Here is a 17,823-nt window from a genome sequence, read left to right as displayed (position 1 = left end):
CTGAGCGCACAGTGGCTAGCAATGTTATTTTCCATCACTCATTGTACCTTGCATCCCACACCAGAGACAGAGTAATCCTTGGCACGATCGTCAGACCTTGCGCACGCGTCACGGGGTGGGAGAGAGGCGTCACTCTACTTGTCTTGTACCTGCTTTCTGTTGAACCCTTTCCATAATCCAGAGCAGAGGTTCTCAACCCTCCTAATGCCGTGACCCTTTAATGCAGTTCCTCACGCTGTGGTGACCCCAGCCATGACATTATTTCGTTGCTGCCTCATAACTGCCTTTTTGCCGCAGTTATGAATTGTAAATATCTGATATTCAGGATGTCTGATATTTGACCCCTGTGAAAGGGTCATTCAACCCCCGAGAGGGGTTCCAACCCACAGATTGAGAACTGCTGACCTAGAAACCCTCCGGTGGTGGCCAAGGCCTCCCCTGGAAATGTTTCTCTGTGATTTCATTACCCCAAATCTCCTCCTTTTACTTTAAGTTCCTTGAACAGACGTCATAGTTAAAACAACCACCCTGAAAACCTGCATCTCTCCAACTTTGTGTTCCCATAATCTGTATAATGTCAGGATTTGCCCAGTTTGTTTGTTTGTTTCCTTATGGAGTCCACTTTCAATGAAGACTGCACAGGGGTAAATCCAGCACTGATCTTGGAACAAACATCTCAACCCACTGGGATTGGATCATTCAGTTCTTAGAGCAGTTCTTCAGGTTACATGCCAGATAGTCTTTGCATTTACTGACTGAAATCATTTCCATTTTGTTGGACTTCCCAGCCTTTGACTAAATAGGTTTATACAAACATCTCCTTTTGGCTGTTTTGTGATTTTATTTTTACACGTGGGCTTCACCGAAGCCAAGTGTGACCTGTAAGACAAAGATACTCGTCATGTTCAGCCTTTCCTGTGAAATCCCTTTGTTCACCTGGAGCTTTGCACTCTGAAGTTAATTTCGCGAACTTAGAAGCTATGCATGAAGAGGCCCCACAGCCATCCCGCCCCCACCACACACTCCCTGCCTTCTAACTGTACCAGGGGACCTGACTTCTGTCCCGCCAGCAGCCTCCCCTCCACAGCGCGCTGTCACATCTGCCTGAGGCATCACTTGGTTCCTCTCGCCTCGCCGTCCACAGATCGCCTCCAGGATGGCCTGTGTCCCTCTTTCTCACTACAGCCCTCTCGGTTTTCAAGCCTTGCTACAGTACATACCCCCATTTTGACTGCTGATTTTTTTTCCCTCTGATTCCCATGCCCCACTCAGAGGGCGGAAATGGCCCTCACACCTGCTCCGCCTCCTTTCTTCCATCTTCTAGTTTGCCCTGCCCCTGTGACTTGAACTCGGCCCTCTTCCCTAATTGCCCTCTGCTTCATACTGCAGGACCGTCTGAAGTAGAATCGGTCCCTACTGCATAGTCCACTGCCCTCTCTCTCACGAAGAGTTTCTTCCTCTAAGGTGGTGTGTATGGTGCCGTGTGTGTGTGTGTGTGTGTGTGTGTGTGTGTGTGTGTGTGTCTGTGCTGCACTGATCATACAACCTCGATGCTTGAATGTGAGCTCTGCCCCCTCCCTGACATCCTGTATGCTGGAAACATGTTCTCCACGTTGCTGCCGCCCCAGACGGAGCCGCCTTAGCATGTACAAGACACGGTGCATACTTGGAATAAGCTGAGTTAAATGCCATCACCTGGAATCCAGCTGTGAGGTCTTTGTGAGTTGTGATGATCGGGTCCCAAGCTGAGAGGAAGGCAGACAGGTCTGTTGGCTCTGTGACTTGGCGGGGGACTCATTATCGCCCCCTCTGAACTTCGGGTCCCTCGTCTTTGCCCTTTCTAGGACACGGGTAGGAAACAGCGGGGTTCTTGAGCAAGAAAGCTGCAGGAGCACTGTTATCTAGCGCTGTCAAGTCTTGTCTGTTATGCCTTCAAGGCGTGTTCATTTGTCGTCTGCTGTCAGCACGGTACCTCCCACGTTTCTGTTCACGCCATCAATTAAGCACATTCGATGGGATGAGGACAAGGCCAGAGCAGGGTGACATACTGCTAGAGATTTCCCTGGGGTGGATGCGCAATCCATTAGCCAGACCCCTCTGGGTACTGAGGCATGCTATCGCCCAATGCATATGGCAGCTCTGTTTTGTCAGAGTTTTAAATGTCTGTATCAAATGTCCACTGGATTCTAGACATGTGCTTTGGATGGCATTCATAACCCTGTCAGAAAAGAGGCGTGTCTTTCATATGCGGCTCCCAGGGAACCACTGCCGGCTCTTGTGCGTGCGTGCGTGCGTGCATGCGTGCGTGTTCATATGGGACTTTTTCTACAATCTACGGTCGTCAACACCAAAATGTCAGTAGGGTGTGATTTTTTCACAGTCTGCCTCATCCTGTACAAACTGCATGTTTGCCCCCATTTCGAACCTGCCACCACCTCTGCAATTTCACCAAAACCAGTACTATTGCCGAAAGTGGTCCCATCACTAAGTGTTTTCTGTGCCTCTCCTCCGCCGCTCATTGCCATGGTCTTCCAGTGTTCCAAAGTCCAGGCACCCTGCTTGCCTCTGGGAATGCAGTGATGAGTAAGACAGAGGCCTTCCCAGCCATAGGCTGGTACCCTGAGCTGGGCAAGGTGGTGGATGAAGGCAGAGGTGAGGGGAATATTGAGTTGTTATAAATGACATCAGTTTACCAACCCAGCCTAAAGAGGGCACAGGAAAAAGATTTCGAACTTCGTCATGACCCCTCCTGGGAGCGATTACTGAATTCCAGGAATGAAGGGATTTTAATGCTGTGACAGTTTTCAGGGTAACTGTGTTTCCTGTGGTCAAAGTGCAGCACTGGTCTCTGGGATTGATGATGTGTAAGCTTGGGGACACCCACAATTACCATGCAATACGATGGCAGTTCATGAGGTGAGACCATGCATGGGGGGGGGGCACCCACTCTCTTCTTTAAAGGAGGTAAAGGTCAAAGGTAAACCAAGACCTGAAGAACAGGTAGTGGTTAGACAAGTCTGCAGGGAATGGAAATACTTCTGGCAGAAGGAGCAGCATGTATGAAAACTTGGCACACAGGCCACGCTAAGGGCGATGAACTTGGTCTTGACACAGACTACAAGGGAGAGTTTTACGGAGGGAATTACCTAAGGAGATTTACGCCTTGGAGCAGTGTAGAAGACAAAGTATCCGGAGCCACACCCGACAGTTGAGCATAGTCTGGAAATTGCAAGTTAAAAAAAAAAAAGAGGCGATTTGAGGCAGAACCCACAGAATGGGAAGAAGCAGACAATTCAACACCCTGGGTTTAGCGTCTGACCCCAGCATGTAGTGATACCCAGATCGCCAGGCCCTGTTACTGTGACAGTTCACCATGAACGGCCACCTAGGCCACTCGTAGAAGAACAAAGGTCAGGTGTGGCATGATGACATTTTCATGGGGAAATATCCATCGGCAGATTGGGAGGACAAGGATGTCCGTTGCAGACGTGTCTCTCATCACACTATTAAAAACCCTTATCAAACTGGTGCTCTGGGCACTGGCAGTGCTTTTAAAAACATATTCATAATGCAGTTTCCTGTCTGAGCCTGCAGGCTCATTCCTGTTGGGCAAGAATTCCTGGAGAGGCTTTTTAGTAACAGACACACACTAAGCGTGGACCCATGTGGATTCCCAGCCTAATAATAATGAAGAGTCCTTACTATGCTCTTGGGCAAATGTCATGACATTTAATTCCCTGAAGAAATCCCAAGCAAAACAAACTCTTTCTTTCCTTTGTTGGCGTAAGGAAACTGAGTCACGGTGAGGCAAAGCAACTGCCTGAGACTGAGGTCACAGTGTCATTCAACAGAGGAGCACAAAGGTGACCCCTGAACCTGCCTGCTAGAGGACAGTACATGTCGTTGACAGTTTCAGGAAGCACAGTAAGAGTCAATACTCTGCCGAGTAAAAGTAATTAAAATTCCACATTTTGGGTGTCAGATGTGTAAAAAAAGCAATTCCTAAAATATAGACTATAGTGTATAACTAGATATGAAATAACAGTCAAACCTGCTGTCCCATTCTGTCCTGGGCAGCCGCTGATCAAACTGCCTTGGGAGTCATTGCAGGCACAGTGTCTTAGAGCAGTGGTTCTGGACTTTCTGGACCTGGAGGGCTCATCAGCCCTGAGTCCAGCCCCAACTGTAAGCTACTAAACTTCCCAAAGACCACTGTCAGTGAGTCACAACCACATTTCTAGGTGATGTCAACTCATCCTCCAAGAATCACACCGTAATTAGAAGGATGATGATCACCAGTGACTTAGAACACAAGCTGGTCTAAAATGGGTCCCGTCATCGCCTGACCTGATCTGCAAGTAGTTATTTAACCCACGAAGGCATGTTGGCACAGCATCCATTTTATTTAACTCTTGGTGCTCACATGACAATCAAAGGGCAATCTTTACTTTGGCTTTAATGTCTCTAAAGCAGGTCAATTGGTTTCTAACAGAGACTTTTACATGATGGCTTTCTCCTCTCAAAACAATAAATAAATAAAAGCAAAGAAATCAGGTCTTCATTTAAAACTTAGACATTTCCCTCACTTTCCCCTCAGACCCAGAGCTTGGCCTTAAAATCAGGATCAAGTTGTAAACTGCTGTCGTCACTGGCACACACTTGTTTCTCTTTACCTCCCCAAAACAAGGGTTGTCACCTTCAGATAGATTGCACGCAAAATCTAGAACTTGGTTACCTTCTCACATCCATTGACTTGTCTCTTTGTCAAGGCAAGGGACAAGAGTCATGGAAACACAGACAAGGCCACCAGGGCATGAGGGACCTCTGGATGTTTTAGGGGCAATGACAATAGGTATGTGGTACCCAGAATTTGGGAGGGAGCAGAGGCAGAGCAGAGCTTCTAGGTTTTGTTTCTGTTTCCTGAATGTTTGAGTCTTTGAAAGTAGATGGAAATGGGTCTAAGGACATGCTCTCTGTAGGACATTTCTTTTTGCCTATGGATCTATCCTACATAGGGATTTGTTCTTGACTTTTTGTGGGGAAGAGTTGTATACCTGGAATTGCAAATATCAGATAGAAAATTCTAGGGGTCTGGGGTGTTTAACTCAGTTGGTAGAGTGTTTATTTGGGATGAACAAAGTACTAGGTTCCATCCCCAGAAGCACATAAAGCAGGCCATGTTGGGGCACACCTGTCATCCTGGCAGTAAGAAGGTACAAGGAGGAGGTTCAGAAGTTCAAGGCCATCCTCAGCTACATACTGAATTTGAGCTCAGCCAAACATAAGATTCTGCCTCAGAGAACAAAACAACAAACAAAAGAATAAAAAATAGATAATAAATCTGTTTCACTCTCTCATAAACAGGAGAATGAGGTAATAAAGTTTCATATAGATTGTTTAATAAAATTAAGTAGGAATAAAATCAGTAAATTTGGAGAATTTTGAATATTGTTCCCAAAGATTGTACATCTGCCAATAATCTGCTCACTAATTACAAAAATCAAAACAATTAAATGCTGAACAGGGGTAAGATTGGGAAGACTGGTGTTGACATCAAGTTCCTGTGGTGAGTGATGGTGGTGGCTTCTCCACTTACTAAAATATAAAGCTTAAAAAAATAAAACAGAAGCACATAAAGGACCCAGTAAACATATCAGGGTTAGTTTTGCATGGACCAATGGTTTCAAGATCCAAAGACTGGGTTTAAACCAATTATGTGCCTCTGAGAGGCACAAATTTCTAAAAAAAGAAATTAAGAAAATAGCTTGTTAGGATACGGGGAGAATAATAAAATGTCATTCTTCAACAGAGAAACGACCCTTGGTTCCCATACAGCAGTAGCTCTGTTTCCCATCTTTCCTGGCAGTTACTCAGTTTATACATAATGACCACTAAGGTGGCATACTGGAGGACTGTTAGAGGCTGTCAGTAGAACCCTTTGGGCAGAATTGTGGTGATGTTATAGGGAAATCAGGCAAGTCTTTCCTTTGGTATCCATCTCTCTGAGAATCGTGTTCATGTGTTTCCTTGGTGAAGAGACTAGGAGGGGGGAATCTCTGTGTCAAGTAACAGCAACTCCTACCTCTACCAAGTCACCATGTGATCTCGTGAGTGTTCTCTCTGCTTCTTCTTGTGTTACTATTTCCACACTTGGCTCCTATTCCTCATGTCTACTCTGGATGCGGAGTCTCCAATAGTCGTGTATAGTTCCCAAAGCTGGTTAGTTCTGTGCTCCCCCTGCCTGGTGTTCTAATTCTTTAGCTAGGAAGAAATGGTGTTGCTTTCTTTGTGAAAATTGTGTCCCTCCTGAGACATGTGTCTCTTCCAGAAAGTAAGACCAGTTGTCAATCTGATGTTTGTTAGGAATGAAAAACCTGTGTGGCATAAAAGTGTGAACTAGTGTTGTCTTGGCCTTGATGAGCTCTTGGTTCCCACTGAGAACCACAGTCTACTCCTCCCGAAGGTTTTGCTAAATGGGTCTTCATTGGTTCATGTGCCATTGACTTTCTTAAGATAGTGAAAGTTCTGCCATGCAATACAGATGAGATCTAAGGATTCACATGGTAGTAGCTCATACTCTAAGGCTAACAGAAGGGGTCCTCACTGTCCTCTGCCAGACTGTCTGCTTTTTTTTCCTTCGCGTGTCTCTTCTGAATTCTCCCTTCCCATGCATATGCCATGACAGCTTCCCTGCTTCCTGAGTTCCTGCTCCAAGTCCTACCCCTGGTTACTTTTGTACAGGTGAGGATCCAGATGTGATTCAGGCATGGTGACTAAAATAAGAAAAATTCAGATACTACCAATGCTATGACATACACACTACGGTTGTTTACCCACATAACTTGCACAGCCTTCAGGAGTCTGGTGACACATCCTATAGGCACAGAGAGGTTATGAACTTTTCTCAAAGCCACTTAGCTAGTACATGTGGCTGTTCATCAGAAGCAAAACAAACAAACAAACAGCTTCATAACACTTGAACGTACAAGTGAGCAGAGAAGAGATAGCCCATGAACCAGGATGAAAGGACACTGAGATGTGGGAATGGGAGCCTGGTGGATTCCAGAGTTAAAACGCTGCCCTATTAAAATGGTGAGGAGACAGAAGCCAATGCTTCTAGGGATGCCAAGGGTATGTATGAGCTAGCGTGAAACTCTTAATTGATGGACTATGGACGGTGATGTTCTCATTGCTGCTGCCAAGGGTGTCCACAAGTAGACTGAGATGTGCCCTGGAGGTTGCCGACCAGTAGAGACAATGATGAGAGGGGGGACATGGAAGGCTGTTAGGTTTGCAAATGTGCCTAAGCATAGTAACGAGAAGCTGGTGGACACCTTGGCAGGGAGCTGTAAATTACGCCTTCTTGGCTTCCAGCAAATAGGAGTTTCTCTTCCATTGAGATCTAGCAATACAAGCGTGACTGCACCCCTGTCCTCACAAGACAAGAGTGGATGGAGAGGAGGTGTCAACGAAATGTGTCCGTCTTTGTCCCCTGTCTTGTATTCTGGACTAAAAGTCACAGCTTGGCTCTTGAGTTTTCACTATTGCCAGCATCTTACCCACAAGCTTCTCCCCCAGGGCTCCATCGCTTTCCTCAATTCCCTGCCCCCTACACGGACCTTGTATGCTGCTCTTTCCTGGTTCAGATGTTCCTGCCAGACATGCAGAGCCGTCTCATGTTGGGGAACGCTAGATGGATACTTCTTAAACAGAAGCAGCATCCTTTCCAGCTAGCCTTGTTAAAGGGGCAGAGACTCCGTTCAGCCCACCCAACCGATAGATTGAAAACAAGGAGCACGAGAGTTAGAAAAACACCTCAAGGAAATGGTGCCATTTTTTTTTTACCAGGTCTGTCCCCTAGATAATCAATTAGAACGAAAGTCATGACCACTGTGGCTGTGGATAGGACCCTTCCCAGCCCTGTTTAGTAAAAGGCAGTATGGGTGGGGGCAACTCCTAGAGCCCACCTGCCACCAAGCTTGTTGCCAATGCTGAATCTACATGAGAGGCAAGAGAGACCTATTTGGGGGTCTTTTGTTCCCCTTCAGTATCTCTGCCATAGACACATAGGCTACATCAAGAGAAATTGCCTAAGGTTTACAGACTAATTCAAATCTAGTGTAAGTCCAGAACAAACGCGTATGCTAGATAGTAAGATGTTTCCCTCTGCTGAATGGCGTTTGACACCTGCAGTCATACAGTGGATGTCCCTTCTTTTAAAACAGGATCCTGAGGGCCTTAAACAAACATGAGTCAACTACAAAGAGTTATGCTAACGTTGCAGCTCAAGTTTTTATATGAATGTGCCTGGAAGTGACCCAGTTTTGAAAAGCCTGCGCCATGTGTATTTTTCCCGTATTGTCTTCATTAGGGTTTCTATGACTGTGAATAGACACCGTGACCACAGAAACTCTAACAAAGGAAAGCATTTGATTGAGGTGGTGGCTTACAGTTTCAGAGGTTCAGTTCATTGTCATCATGGTAGCATGCAGGTAGATAACAGTGCAGGAGAGGTAGCCGAGAGTTCTGCATCCTGTAGGTAACAGGAAGTAGTCTGTCTCACTGGGCGTGGCTTGAGCATGTATGAGACCTCAAAGCCCGCCTCCACAGTGACGCACTTCCTCCAACAAGGTCAACAAGGCTGCACCTTCTAATAGTGCCACACCCTTTGAGAGCCATTTTCTTCCAAACCACCCACATGTGTTCCTCCCATCCTATAAAAATACACTCAGTGCAAAAAGTGTCCCTGAAGACCCACGAGACCACGAGTTACTGTGCAAATTAAAGTCCTCTCTCCTGAGCATTTGCTACTAAGCTCCTCTTCTCCCTTGATGGCTTCTGCTTAAGCTTCTGCTCCCCTCCACTGAGAAAAGCTCTGGAAAATTGTCAGAACTTGGAGAGAAAATCCTCTTCTATTGATTATTGGAGCTCTGTCCCATAGACCCACAGTCAGCTATGACAGGCATTAAAAATATACATTCCCACATACCTTCCTCCTACACCTTCAGAATTGGATTATCTTTAGGTGTTGGCCAAGAAAATGCACTATCATTAAGCTCCATGGTAAGTGTCATGTATGCTAAGATATGGTAATCATTGCGTCATTAACAATATGAATATTAATGAGTGTATCAGGCATATTCTATGTGTAAACTCATTTCCCCTTTAACAACAGCCACACAGGTTGGAAACATTATGCTATTACCAAGAGCAGAGCCTGACACATGGGCAGGACAAATGTTCCACATTTACTAGGAAAATAATATATTAACCTTTAAGTGTGTGTATACCTAAGGTTTAAGAGAGGTTTTTAAATTTTAACCAAGACCAAATATCTAGTTAAGGGCAGTGCCTTTGGTTGGAAAGTATTGGCTTTACCCTCCTTTGCTGAGCTGTCTTTTTGTCTTGTTTATAGCTCTCTCGTTTGCTCTTATTCAACAGGTGCATTGGCTGTGTATCTGCCAAGAACAGGCAGCTAACCTGTAAAGATAAGGGAACAGACAGTGCAGAATGGCCTCTGACCTCATAGCTCTCTTGGCGTCTACTTTTGGATATGTCCCTGCTTACATTCTTAGTCCTTGGAAGCCACCTGGTCTGGTTGCTGGGTGTTGTAGTAAATGTGCTAGCACTTTCCTTGGACTTTTCTGGAAGTAAGACTCAGACCCAAGAGCAACTATACAGCTTCTTGGAGCAGCCTGTTGAGAGTCGGTTTTAGAATCTCCCATCTTTAGAATCTGTTTTGAACTTGTACACAGACCCCACAGCTTTGTTTTAGGAGCGCTTCATTGAACAATTCTAGGGAAAACTGCCATTCTATTAAGTGATTATTAAAAGTATACGAGTTCAGTACAATATATATTGTATATCTTGTTCAAGGGCAGGCATGATATTGTCTACGACATCTTTTGATCCTTGTGCTGTCCTTGTGGTTCTACTGAAATAATAAGGAAAATGTATTGAGCGCTTGCTGTATACCTGGCCCTGCTGTCATTTTCTTTGCAAGTTTCACACAAATTCCCACAGTTGTCTAGTAACACTGTTAATATCTTCATCACCATTTTAGAGGTGAAGACGCTAAGGCAGAAAACACGGGGTGGACATCTTGCTCAAACTGCACAGAGATTATCAGTTAGAAGAGCCTGAGTTCAAAGGTCTTTTGACTCCAAGGCCCTCAAAATGCCACATTCACTGTCGTGATTACTTGTAAAATACATAAGTCACCCCCCTTCGTATCTTTTGTGGTAAGAATAATGTACATATGGCCAGGAAAACCAAATGACTGGGGACAACAGTAACGTGAAAATGTGTTTGTAGTCACCCTTTTCCAAGTTCCCTTATGCTTCCCCAGGGAGGCCACCATTGACAGATCATTGTCATCCCTTGAGAAAATGTTCTAGAATATAGTAAGTTGCAGATGACTTTAAGATCTACTGAAATAATAAGGAAAATGTGTTGAGCGCTTGCTGTGTAACTGGCCCTGCTGTCATTTTCTATGCAAGGAGAAACGTGTTGCCTTCCCACCAGCCTGGTCCCTGAGCCACATCAGTCCCAAATAGCACCCAAGACACTATATTGATTATGAAGCTGTTGGCCGTTTGCTTGGTTTCTTATCAGCTAGCTCTGACTTGATTATTAACCCATAATTACTTATATATATTTTACAAGAACTTATCTTTGCTAGGATGCACTCCTACCGCATCCGTTCCTCCCTGGAGTCACATGGCGACCAGCCTCTTCACTACATTTCCCAGAATCCTCCTCGACTCCTAGTCCACCTATCTTGTTTCCCTACTGGCCAACAGTGCTTTATTGACATATACACAGGACTCTCCCGTCATCTCTTTTCTGTCTAAACAAAAAGGTTTTAACTTTATCCCCTTCTGTGTAGTTTAATATTTCTATACCCCACACCACTGCCCTGTGTTTAATCTAAAAGACACTCTTCAAGGTCTTCTCATTTCCACACGCCTAGGTTACTTTTCCCATGACTGCAGTGTTCTCGGTGACTGCTCTGTTTCCTGACTTAGCCTGTCGCTATTAATAGACAACAAGGCTGTCTTTCAGGTGTGCCTGTGAGACACAAAATCTTAGGAGTCCAACTTGATTTTTTTGTGCATATATATAGTATCGACACATAAATCTCACCAACTTTGTTTTCACACCCTCTTAATAGAACACACACTATCAGACATTTTTCCAATTTGATAAATGCAAAATGTCTCCCTGTCCTAAGGAGCTTTTCATGTGTATTAACTGTTTTTATTTTTCATTCATGTCTTCCTATGTCCTTTGCTCATTTCTTTTATTATTGGTTTATTTCCCTAATTCATATAAGTTTTTAGTGACATAAAGAAATTAGCCTTTCATCCTATGCTACATGTTTCTTCTCAGTTTGTCATTTATTTTTGGCACTTATAGTTTCCCATTAGCAGTTTTACTTTAGCATACATTCTATCTAAACACTTTAAATTTGGACTTCTGCTTCTAAGTAATTTCACCACCATATCGATCAAGTCATTTATATTTTTCAGTATCTAGGTGTTCCACCAAGTGAGCGTCAATCATGATGGAAGTAAATCATTTCTGAACTCACAATAATATAAGTGGAAATTCTACTGACAGCTTTTAAAGAACATTTCCATTTCAAAACATAAGAAAGCCTTTGCCTTTAATGGATTTGATCACAAGCCCCCTTTCTGAATGGCATTCGCAGCAGTCTTAGGTGACTGGACAGTCAGAAAGCTCTGCTTCTTTTGCTTGGCTGTGGCACATTTCTCAGTTCCTGTGACTGACCCGAACCCCTGCAGCCTTCCCAGCGAAGAGTCAGCAGCACCAAATGGGCTTGAGGGCCTTCAATAGTGTCTGGGGTAATACTGTAGCTGATACATTAAGGGTGTGAAAGGGACTCCTGTGTCCTCACCAGAGGCAGTTAAAGACAACAACAATAATAATAATAATAATAATAACAATTTTGTATTTGTGGTGATGGGGAATAGGGATGGGAGTGGAAATCAGCCTGAATTTGAACTGGAGATAGAGCCGGTTAATCTGAGTTCTTTTGATAGTTGCAATGACAAAGGACAGCAGAAGACTTGCAGGTACTTCCGTTGGTAGATTAGAAGGACTTGTCAATATTTACCAGATAGTGAGTCTGCTCCGCGCTCAAACGCATAAGGATTCTATAGTGTCCCCAAAACAAGCACAAAGGTAGCATCCTAAACTCCGAAACACACGCATTGACTTAAGAGTAAGTTTAGTTTCCAGGGTGGGCTTGAAACTTCCTTTTCCTTTTCCTTCGCTAATCCCGTGGCCTTGGCATTTGGTCACTGAGTGTGTTCTACTCTAACATTACAAGGGAGAAGAGCAACACCAAGCTTGTGCACTGAGTGCCCTTATCCACTGAGCCGTCTCACTAGCCCCCAATTATTAAAAAAAATCATTAGCTGAAGTAATTGGGAAATAGCGTATGAGTAGTTTTACCACCATATCGATCAAGTCATTTGGAGTACAGCTGCAACCATTGGCCACCCCGAGAGTGGCTCCTAATCTTTTACAGATGTGCAGGAGATAAGATATAATGTACCAGAACAAAGAGACCTTAGGCTCTGCAAATAAGTGAGAGTTGACACATTGTGTCCCTGTAGCAATACAATGTTAAAGCACGTTACCCATTTAGCTTGCACACTTAAATTCTAGAGATAAAGAGCATCCTAGAGTTTTAGTAAAACCCTGAATATTTAGTAACTGTCTGTTTCTGTTCTAGAATTTCTGTTTAGATGCAGGCAGTTATTACATCTCTTGATGTTTTGCATATCTTTTAAGAAACAAAAACCAGGTATTTCCAAGTAATAATTTCATATTTGAAAATAATACCTTAAGCCCGGAGGCTATAGCAAGAAGATATAGTTCTGAAAATTGTCCATCTTGGTTACTTAGTAACCAACTCCATGATGGATCTGCTCAAAGACAAAGCTGGGGAGCTGGGCTGCCAGGAATAGAATGTTGCCAGATTGCAACTCCAGTCTTTCAGATTGTCTAATGCTAAGTTTACCCAGTGTATTATGCAGAAGCAACCGATTAAGTTCACATGGCTTTAGAAGTGCATGCCGTCATTAGATGGTTTTTACCATGCATAAAGAATTGCTGGTCTGGCTCCCAGTATATTGTCACTCTAGTCTGCTAAGAACTGGGAATGAGTTATTATTCAGCCAACAGGTCATTCTTGACTCTTTTCCAAAAGAAGCTGGGCATCCTGAGTGGTCCTGGATGCTTGAGAGAGGGCTTCTTTTCCTCTGCCCGTCTTGCTATGATCCACTACCCCCACTGGCAGAACTAATAAAACCTGTCTACCCAGCAGGGTCGCAACTCTGGCTACACTTGTACCAGGCTGTTCTTGGTGGCTTGTAATTGATCCCAGAAAGCGTTTGATCCCCTTGCTCCATCCTCTGCCTTCCCAGGGTAGCAGTACAGAATCAAAGACATGTTCTGATGACTTGATCCTACCCTGAATCAACTTCCCACTAGCCCAGGGCCAATCAGCCTCCATTTCTTCCAAAATTCAACAGTGAAGTTAACGTCCATCTTGGCGCACCAGTTTTCCAAACGGAATTACAGAAAGTACCTTGTTCAGAGCTGGTGACCTAATAGGCACTGAATAAATAGTCATTGTGGCGATAATAATGGTTCAGTCTTGTGAGAAGTGACAGCATTTAAATCATTCTTATTTCTCGCATTTCAGAAATGGGAGGTGCCTCTGGGCTCTAGGCCCAAAGACCACAGATTATATTGAAGGGATTCAGTGAGAAGATCAAATAAAATGCAGCTAGATTCAGTTTCCAAGGCCATGTGCCATTTCGTGTATTTTGAAACACCCTAGTTTATTGCTTCCATTGTCCTATGTGGCCACTCCCTTCCCTTCCCTAGAAAACCTATGGCAATCGTTCCATTATTGATATGTGACGACTCTCTCCTTACTAAAGTGGGCTTACATGATTCAAACACGAGGCATGTTATTACAGACACACACAGATACACACACACACACACACACACACACACACACACACACACACACACACACACGCTCTCAAGATGCCCCACCTCAAAGCTCAAATCCCCAATTTCTGTCTCCCTCACAGATCCCATTACTGTCACTCTGTTTAGAAATGTTTTGGGTAAGATTCTGTCCCTAAACATACACACCTAGACTGACACTGCTGTCATAGAAACTCGCATCTGTAATCACAGTGTTGGTTCAAGCCACTCCTGAAAGCCAGGACTTCTGCCTGCTTCTATGTGGCTGACTCCAGACAGAGGTGCCAAGTTCAACTACGGCAACGGCTCCAAGATAAACTTCTGGGAAAAACTACTGATCAGTAGTCTTCCTTTTGCTTATCCTTGGGGTGGTTGGTGTGAGCTGTTCGTGGGAGCAGCGGCCCAGGGAGGGTTGGGATTTCTTACCCGGCTTGGGTCACTGTTTATAGTCTGCAGGAGATTGGTCTTTGGGAAACCATCTGCGGGGGCCTTCTGTTCTAGACTGTTTATGAAACGGTGTCTTGTGCTTTCTCTCGTCTGCCCCGAGGAAAGCACAAAGCTTTTTGGAAGCTCTGGAATGTTGGCACTTGGAGGGGCAGAGCATGCAGCTCGGGGAGCTGGGACCGGGGAGGCAGGGCGCTGGCTCCTGTCCTTGGCTGACTCTTGTTTCCTTGACGCTTCTCTCTCCCCTTCCCCCCCCCCCATTGTTTTTCAGGCAGCGAAGCAGATTTTAGCTCCTCCAGCAGCACAGGTAGCATGTCGGCTCCCGAGGTCCACATGTCCACCGCAGGAAGCAAGCGATCGTCGTTCTCACGCAAGTAGGCACCGACTCCCACTCTGTAATTATGGGACTTGATGCAGGGGACTTCCGGGCCACAGGTTTCTGTGCAACCACCTGGCCTCTGAGATTGTCATTAGTGCTCAGGCTGATTGCTAGGTACCCCAACTGGTGGTTTCCTCGCTTCGCCCACTGTCCTCACGTGACTGAGCCTGCTCTCTCCCTGCCCCCAGCTATTCTGCCAAATCTTGGCTGAACAAGGGTCTTCATTTCTCTACACTTGGCTTCTCAACTGCAAAATAGAGTTACCAGGATGCCTACCTTGGAGGATTTCTGGTTAGGGGAGTGCTTGACATGTGGAAGGTGTAATACATTTTTCACCACTGACATCAGTTGAATGGGGGGGGCAGAGGATTATGGGAAATACGTGCTAATGCTCACATTCCGTGGGAGGGGGGTTCTGAGCCCAGGATTTTCTATCCATGGAGAGGGTCATTATTTCTCAATAGGTATTCATTGAGCATCTGCTGTAAGGCAGTGAATGGAAGTCAGTGAAGGCCATAGTAACTTTTGTGACATAAAAAGATAATACATGGGCATATCATATAATTTTTAAGATGACAAGGAGAAAATATAGAAAGAGTGCAATATAGGGCATGTGATCCATTTTTGATGGGGTAGTTCCAGGACCCCTCAGTGACCGAGTGAGCTCCTTCAGGAACTGAGGAGGAGTCGGTGGGGCGACAAGACCACCACCTACAGGATGTCCTCTGACCTCATTACGTCACATCGCTCTGCCAGGCCATTGCATTCAAGACTTAATTTGCCAGGCAGTGGTGGTGCACGCCTTTAAACCCAGCACTCCGGAGGCAGAGGCAGACAGATCTCTGTGAGTTCGAGGCCAGCCTGGTCTACAGAGCGAGTTCCAGGACAGCCTCCAAAACGAAACAGAGAAACCCTATCTCACAAAACCAAACACCCCCACCCCAAAGAAAACAAAGCTTATTTTGAGCACAAATGGATTGTTTTTCAAGCTCTTTTCCATTTCCACAAGCTTACAGTTCTGGGTCCCTGTGCAAATATTTCCTGTCTCTCTTGGGTGAACAGAAGGTTTGAGTGGTGTTTATAAAGGGAACGAAGATGCCTCCGGTGCACAGCTTCATGCTCAAAGTCAAGTCAGCTCAGACCTATGGGAGAAAAGGAAAACCCATAGTAAATAAGCACTGTGGCTCTGTCCAACCCCCTTGATCCTTTGGTTCTAAAATGTCTCTGTGATCACAGGGGAGGGAGGTAAACATCCTCAGTGTGGATGAGACAGGCCGTCCCCTGAGAAGTAGGCAAGCACATCCCCATGGTGAACCGTGGCAAATAAAATGAGCAGAAAAAGAAGGTCGTTATAATGCGCATTTCAAAGGACCTGGAGCTTGGAGTTACGTTTTAACATGTCAATAACACGGAGATCCTAGAGAAAACATTCCAGTCTGAAACTCAGGATTTTTTTTTTGTGAAGTCATCAAAAATTGATGTCGTAGATATAAAACAATTTGTGCAAATGAGATATACCAGAATTAGGTTTTCTTTAGATTTTTTTCTTATTTTTATGTATGCATTTGTGGCTGCATGAGTTCATGTGTACCCTATAGGTGCAGATGCCATGCTCTGGAAGTGTGGAGCTCCCAGCAATCTTGAGCTACCTGCTGTGGGTGCTGGGAACTGAATCCAGGCTGTCTGCAAGGCAATCATCTCTCCGCACCATTGAGCCATCTGCCCAGCCCATTACCAGAACTGTTGGTAGCCAAGTAATAGACCTCAAGGTTTCCACAACAACTAGTATTTGGAGGTTGAGATTGGCTCCTCATTTCTTGGCCTGATCTAGGCACAGAGACCCATCAGTGAATTCAGTGATGGGCTATCTTGGGCTTGTCATGTAATCTGTGCATTCAACAGGACCAAGCAGCTGTAAGTGGGATGGTTATCCATCCCAGACTGTAGGAGAGTCGAATGTAGTTGCTTCCTGCTATAGCAGGAATATTCAGAGGAAATGTTGGGATGTGAGGGAAATGTGGAATGGTTGAAAAGATTTTTGACAGCTAATCTCTAAAGCAAAGCTTCAGAGACTTGTAAATCAACCAACTCATCATCCAATTCTGATGGTATTTCTGAGGAACTCTATTTTGTTTGAACTAAAACATTGTCTGGAAATGACGGAAGCATGAGTGAGGTGTGGGTAGTTACAGCTGGCATCAAACGCACCATTTTTTATTAGGTGTTACGACTCTAGGTTCATGTCCTGTTCAGGGAAACGGAAATAACAGCACCATCCCTGAGTTCAGTGAGCTGATGTAGGTGACTGCATCACGAGAGTCCAGAACTTGATTAAAAACGGGAGGGGGTGTATTTGTGAAAGAAAACGGACATCCTGCTTCTACTCCTGAAATGCCAAGGGCCACAGAGCAGCCTGCCGGAGCCACAGACAGCCACTTTCTTGTCATTTTGGGAACTCCCAGATCAAGGTCTGCTAGGGCTGGTTTCTTTTGAGCCTCTCTGGCTTCAAGAGGCCTGACCTCCTTGTATTCTTGCATTGTCTCTCTGTACACATCTGTGTCCAAATTCCCCCTTACTATATGCACATCAGTTAAATTGAATAAGGGCCCAGCATAACTGCCTAATCTTAGCTACCTCTTTTAAAAGTCTTGTCACCAAATGTAGTCACATACCCAAGGCTTGGGGACTAGGGCCCCGACATATGAACTTAGGATACTGACAGTAATGGAGTTAAGTCCAAAACAGTAACAGCGGGGAATGATGACAGTCATAATGACAGGGAGGAAGACGGTGGAGCTGCCACTACCTGAAATGAAGAGCCTATGGCTAGGAAACAGAGACCCCTCGGGCTCCTGTGGGGCTTCCGTATGTTCTTCCACCTTACCCCGTCCAGGTATTCAGAAAGGGTTCAGGGCGAGCAAGTTGTCTCTTTCCTGTGTACCGCATTGCTCTTGCCCACTGGAACA

The 17,823-nt window shown here is 45.0% G+C and overlaps 1 protein-coding gene across 8 annotated transcripts in view; it reads left to right on the top strand.

Annotated features, from left to right (window-relative positions):
- Sybu (syntabulin) overlaps positions 1 to 17,823 on the top strand; it is a 108,343-nt gene that overhangs the window by 82,002 nt on the left and 8,518 nt on the right. For all 8 annotated transcript variants that reach the window (XM_040730462.1, XM_040730461.1, XM_040730458.1 and 5 more), the window contains one exon: positions 14,750 to 14,852. In XM_040730462.1, the coding sequence (XP_040586396.1) occupies positions 14,750 to 14,852 (103 nt within the window). The remainder of the gene's footprint in view (positions 1 to 14,749; positions 14,853 to 17,823) is intronic.

This window comes from Mesocricetus auratus, unplaced genomic scaffold (genome assembly GCF_017639785.1).
Source record: "Mesocricetus auratus isolate SY011 unplaced genomic scaffold, BCM_Maur_2.0 Super-Scaffold_100023, whole genome shotgun sequence".
In the NCBI taxonomy this organism is placed as follows: domain Eukaryota; kingdom Metazoa; phylum Chordata; class Mammalia; order Rodentia; family Cricetidae; genus Mesocricetus; species Mesocricetus auratus.
This window is presented reverse-complemented; position numbering and strand designations above follow the sequence as displayed.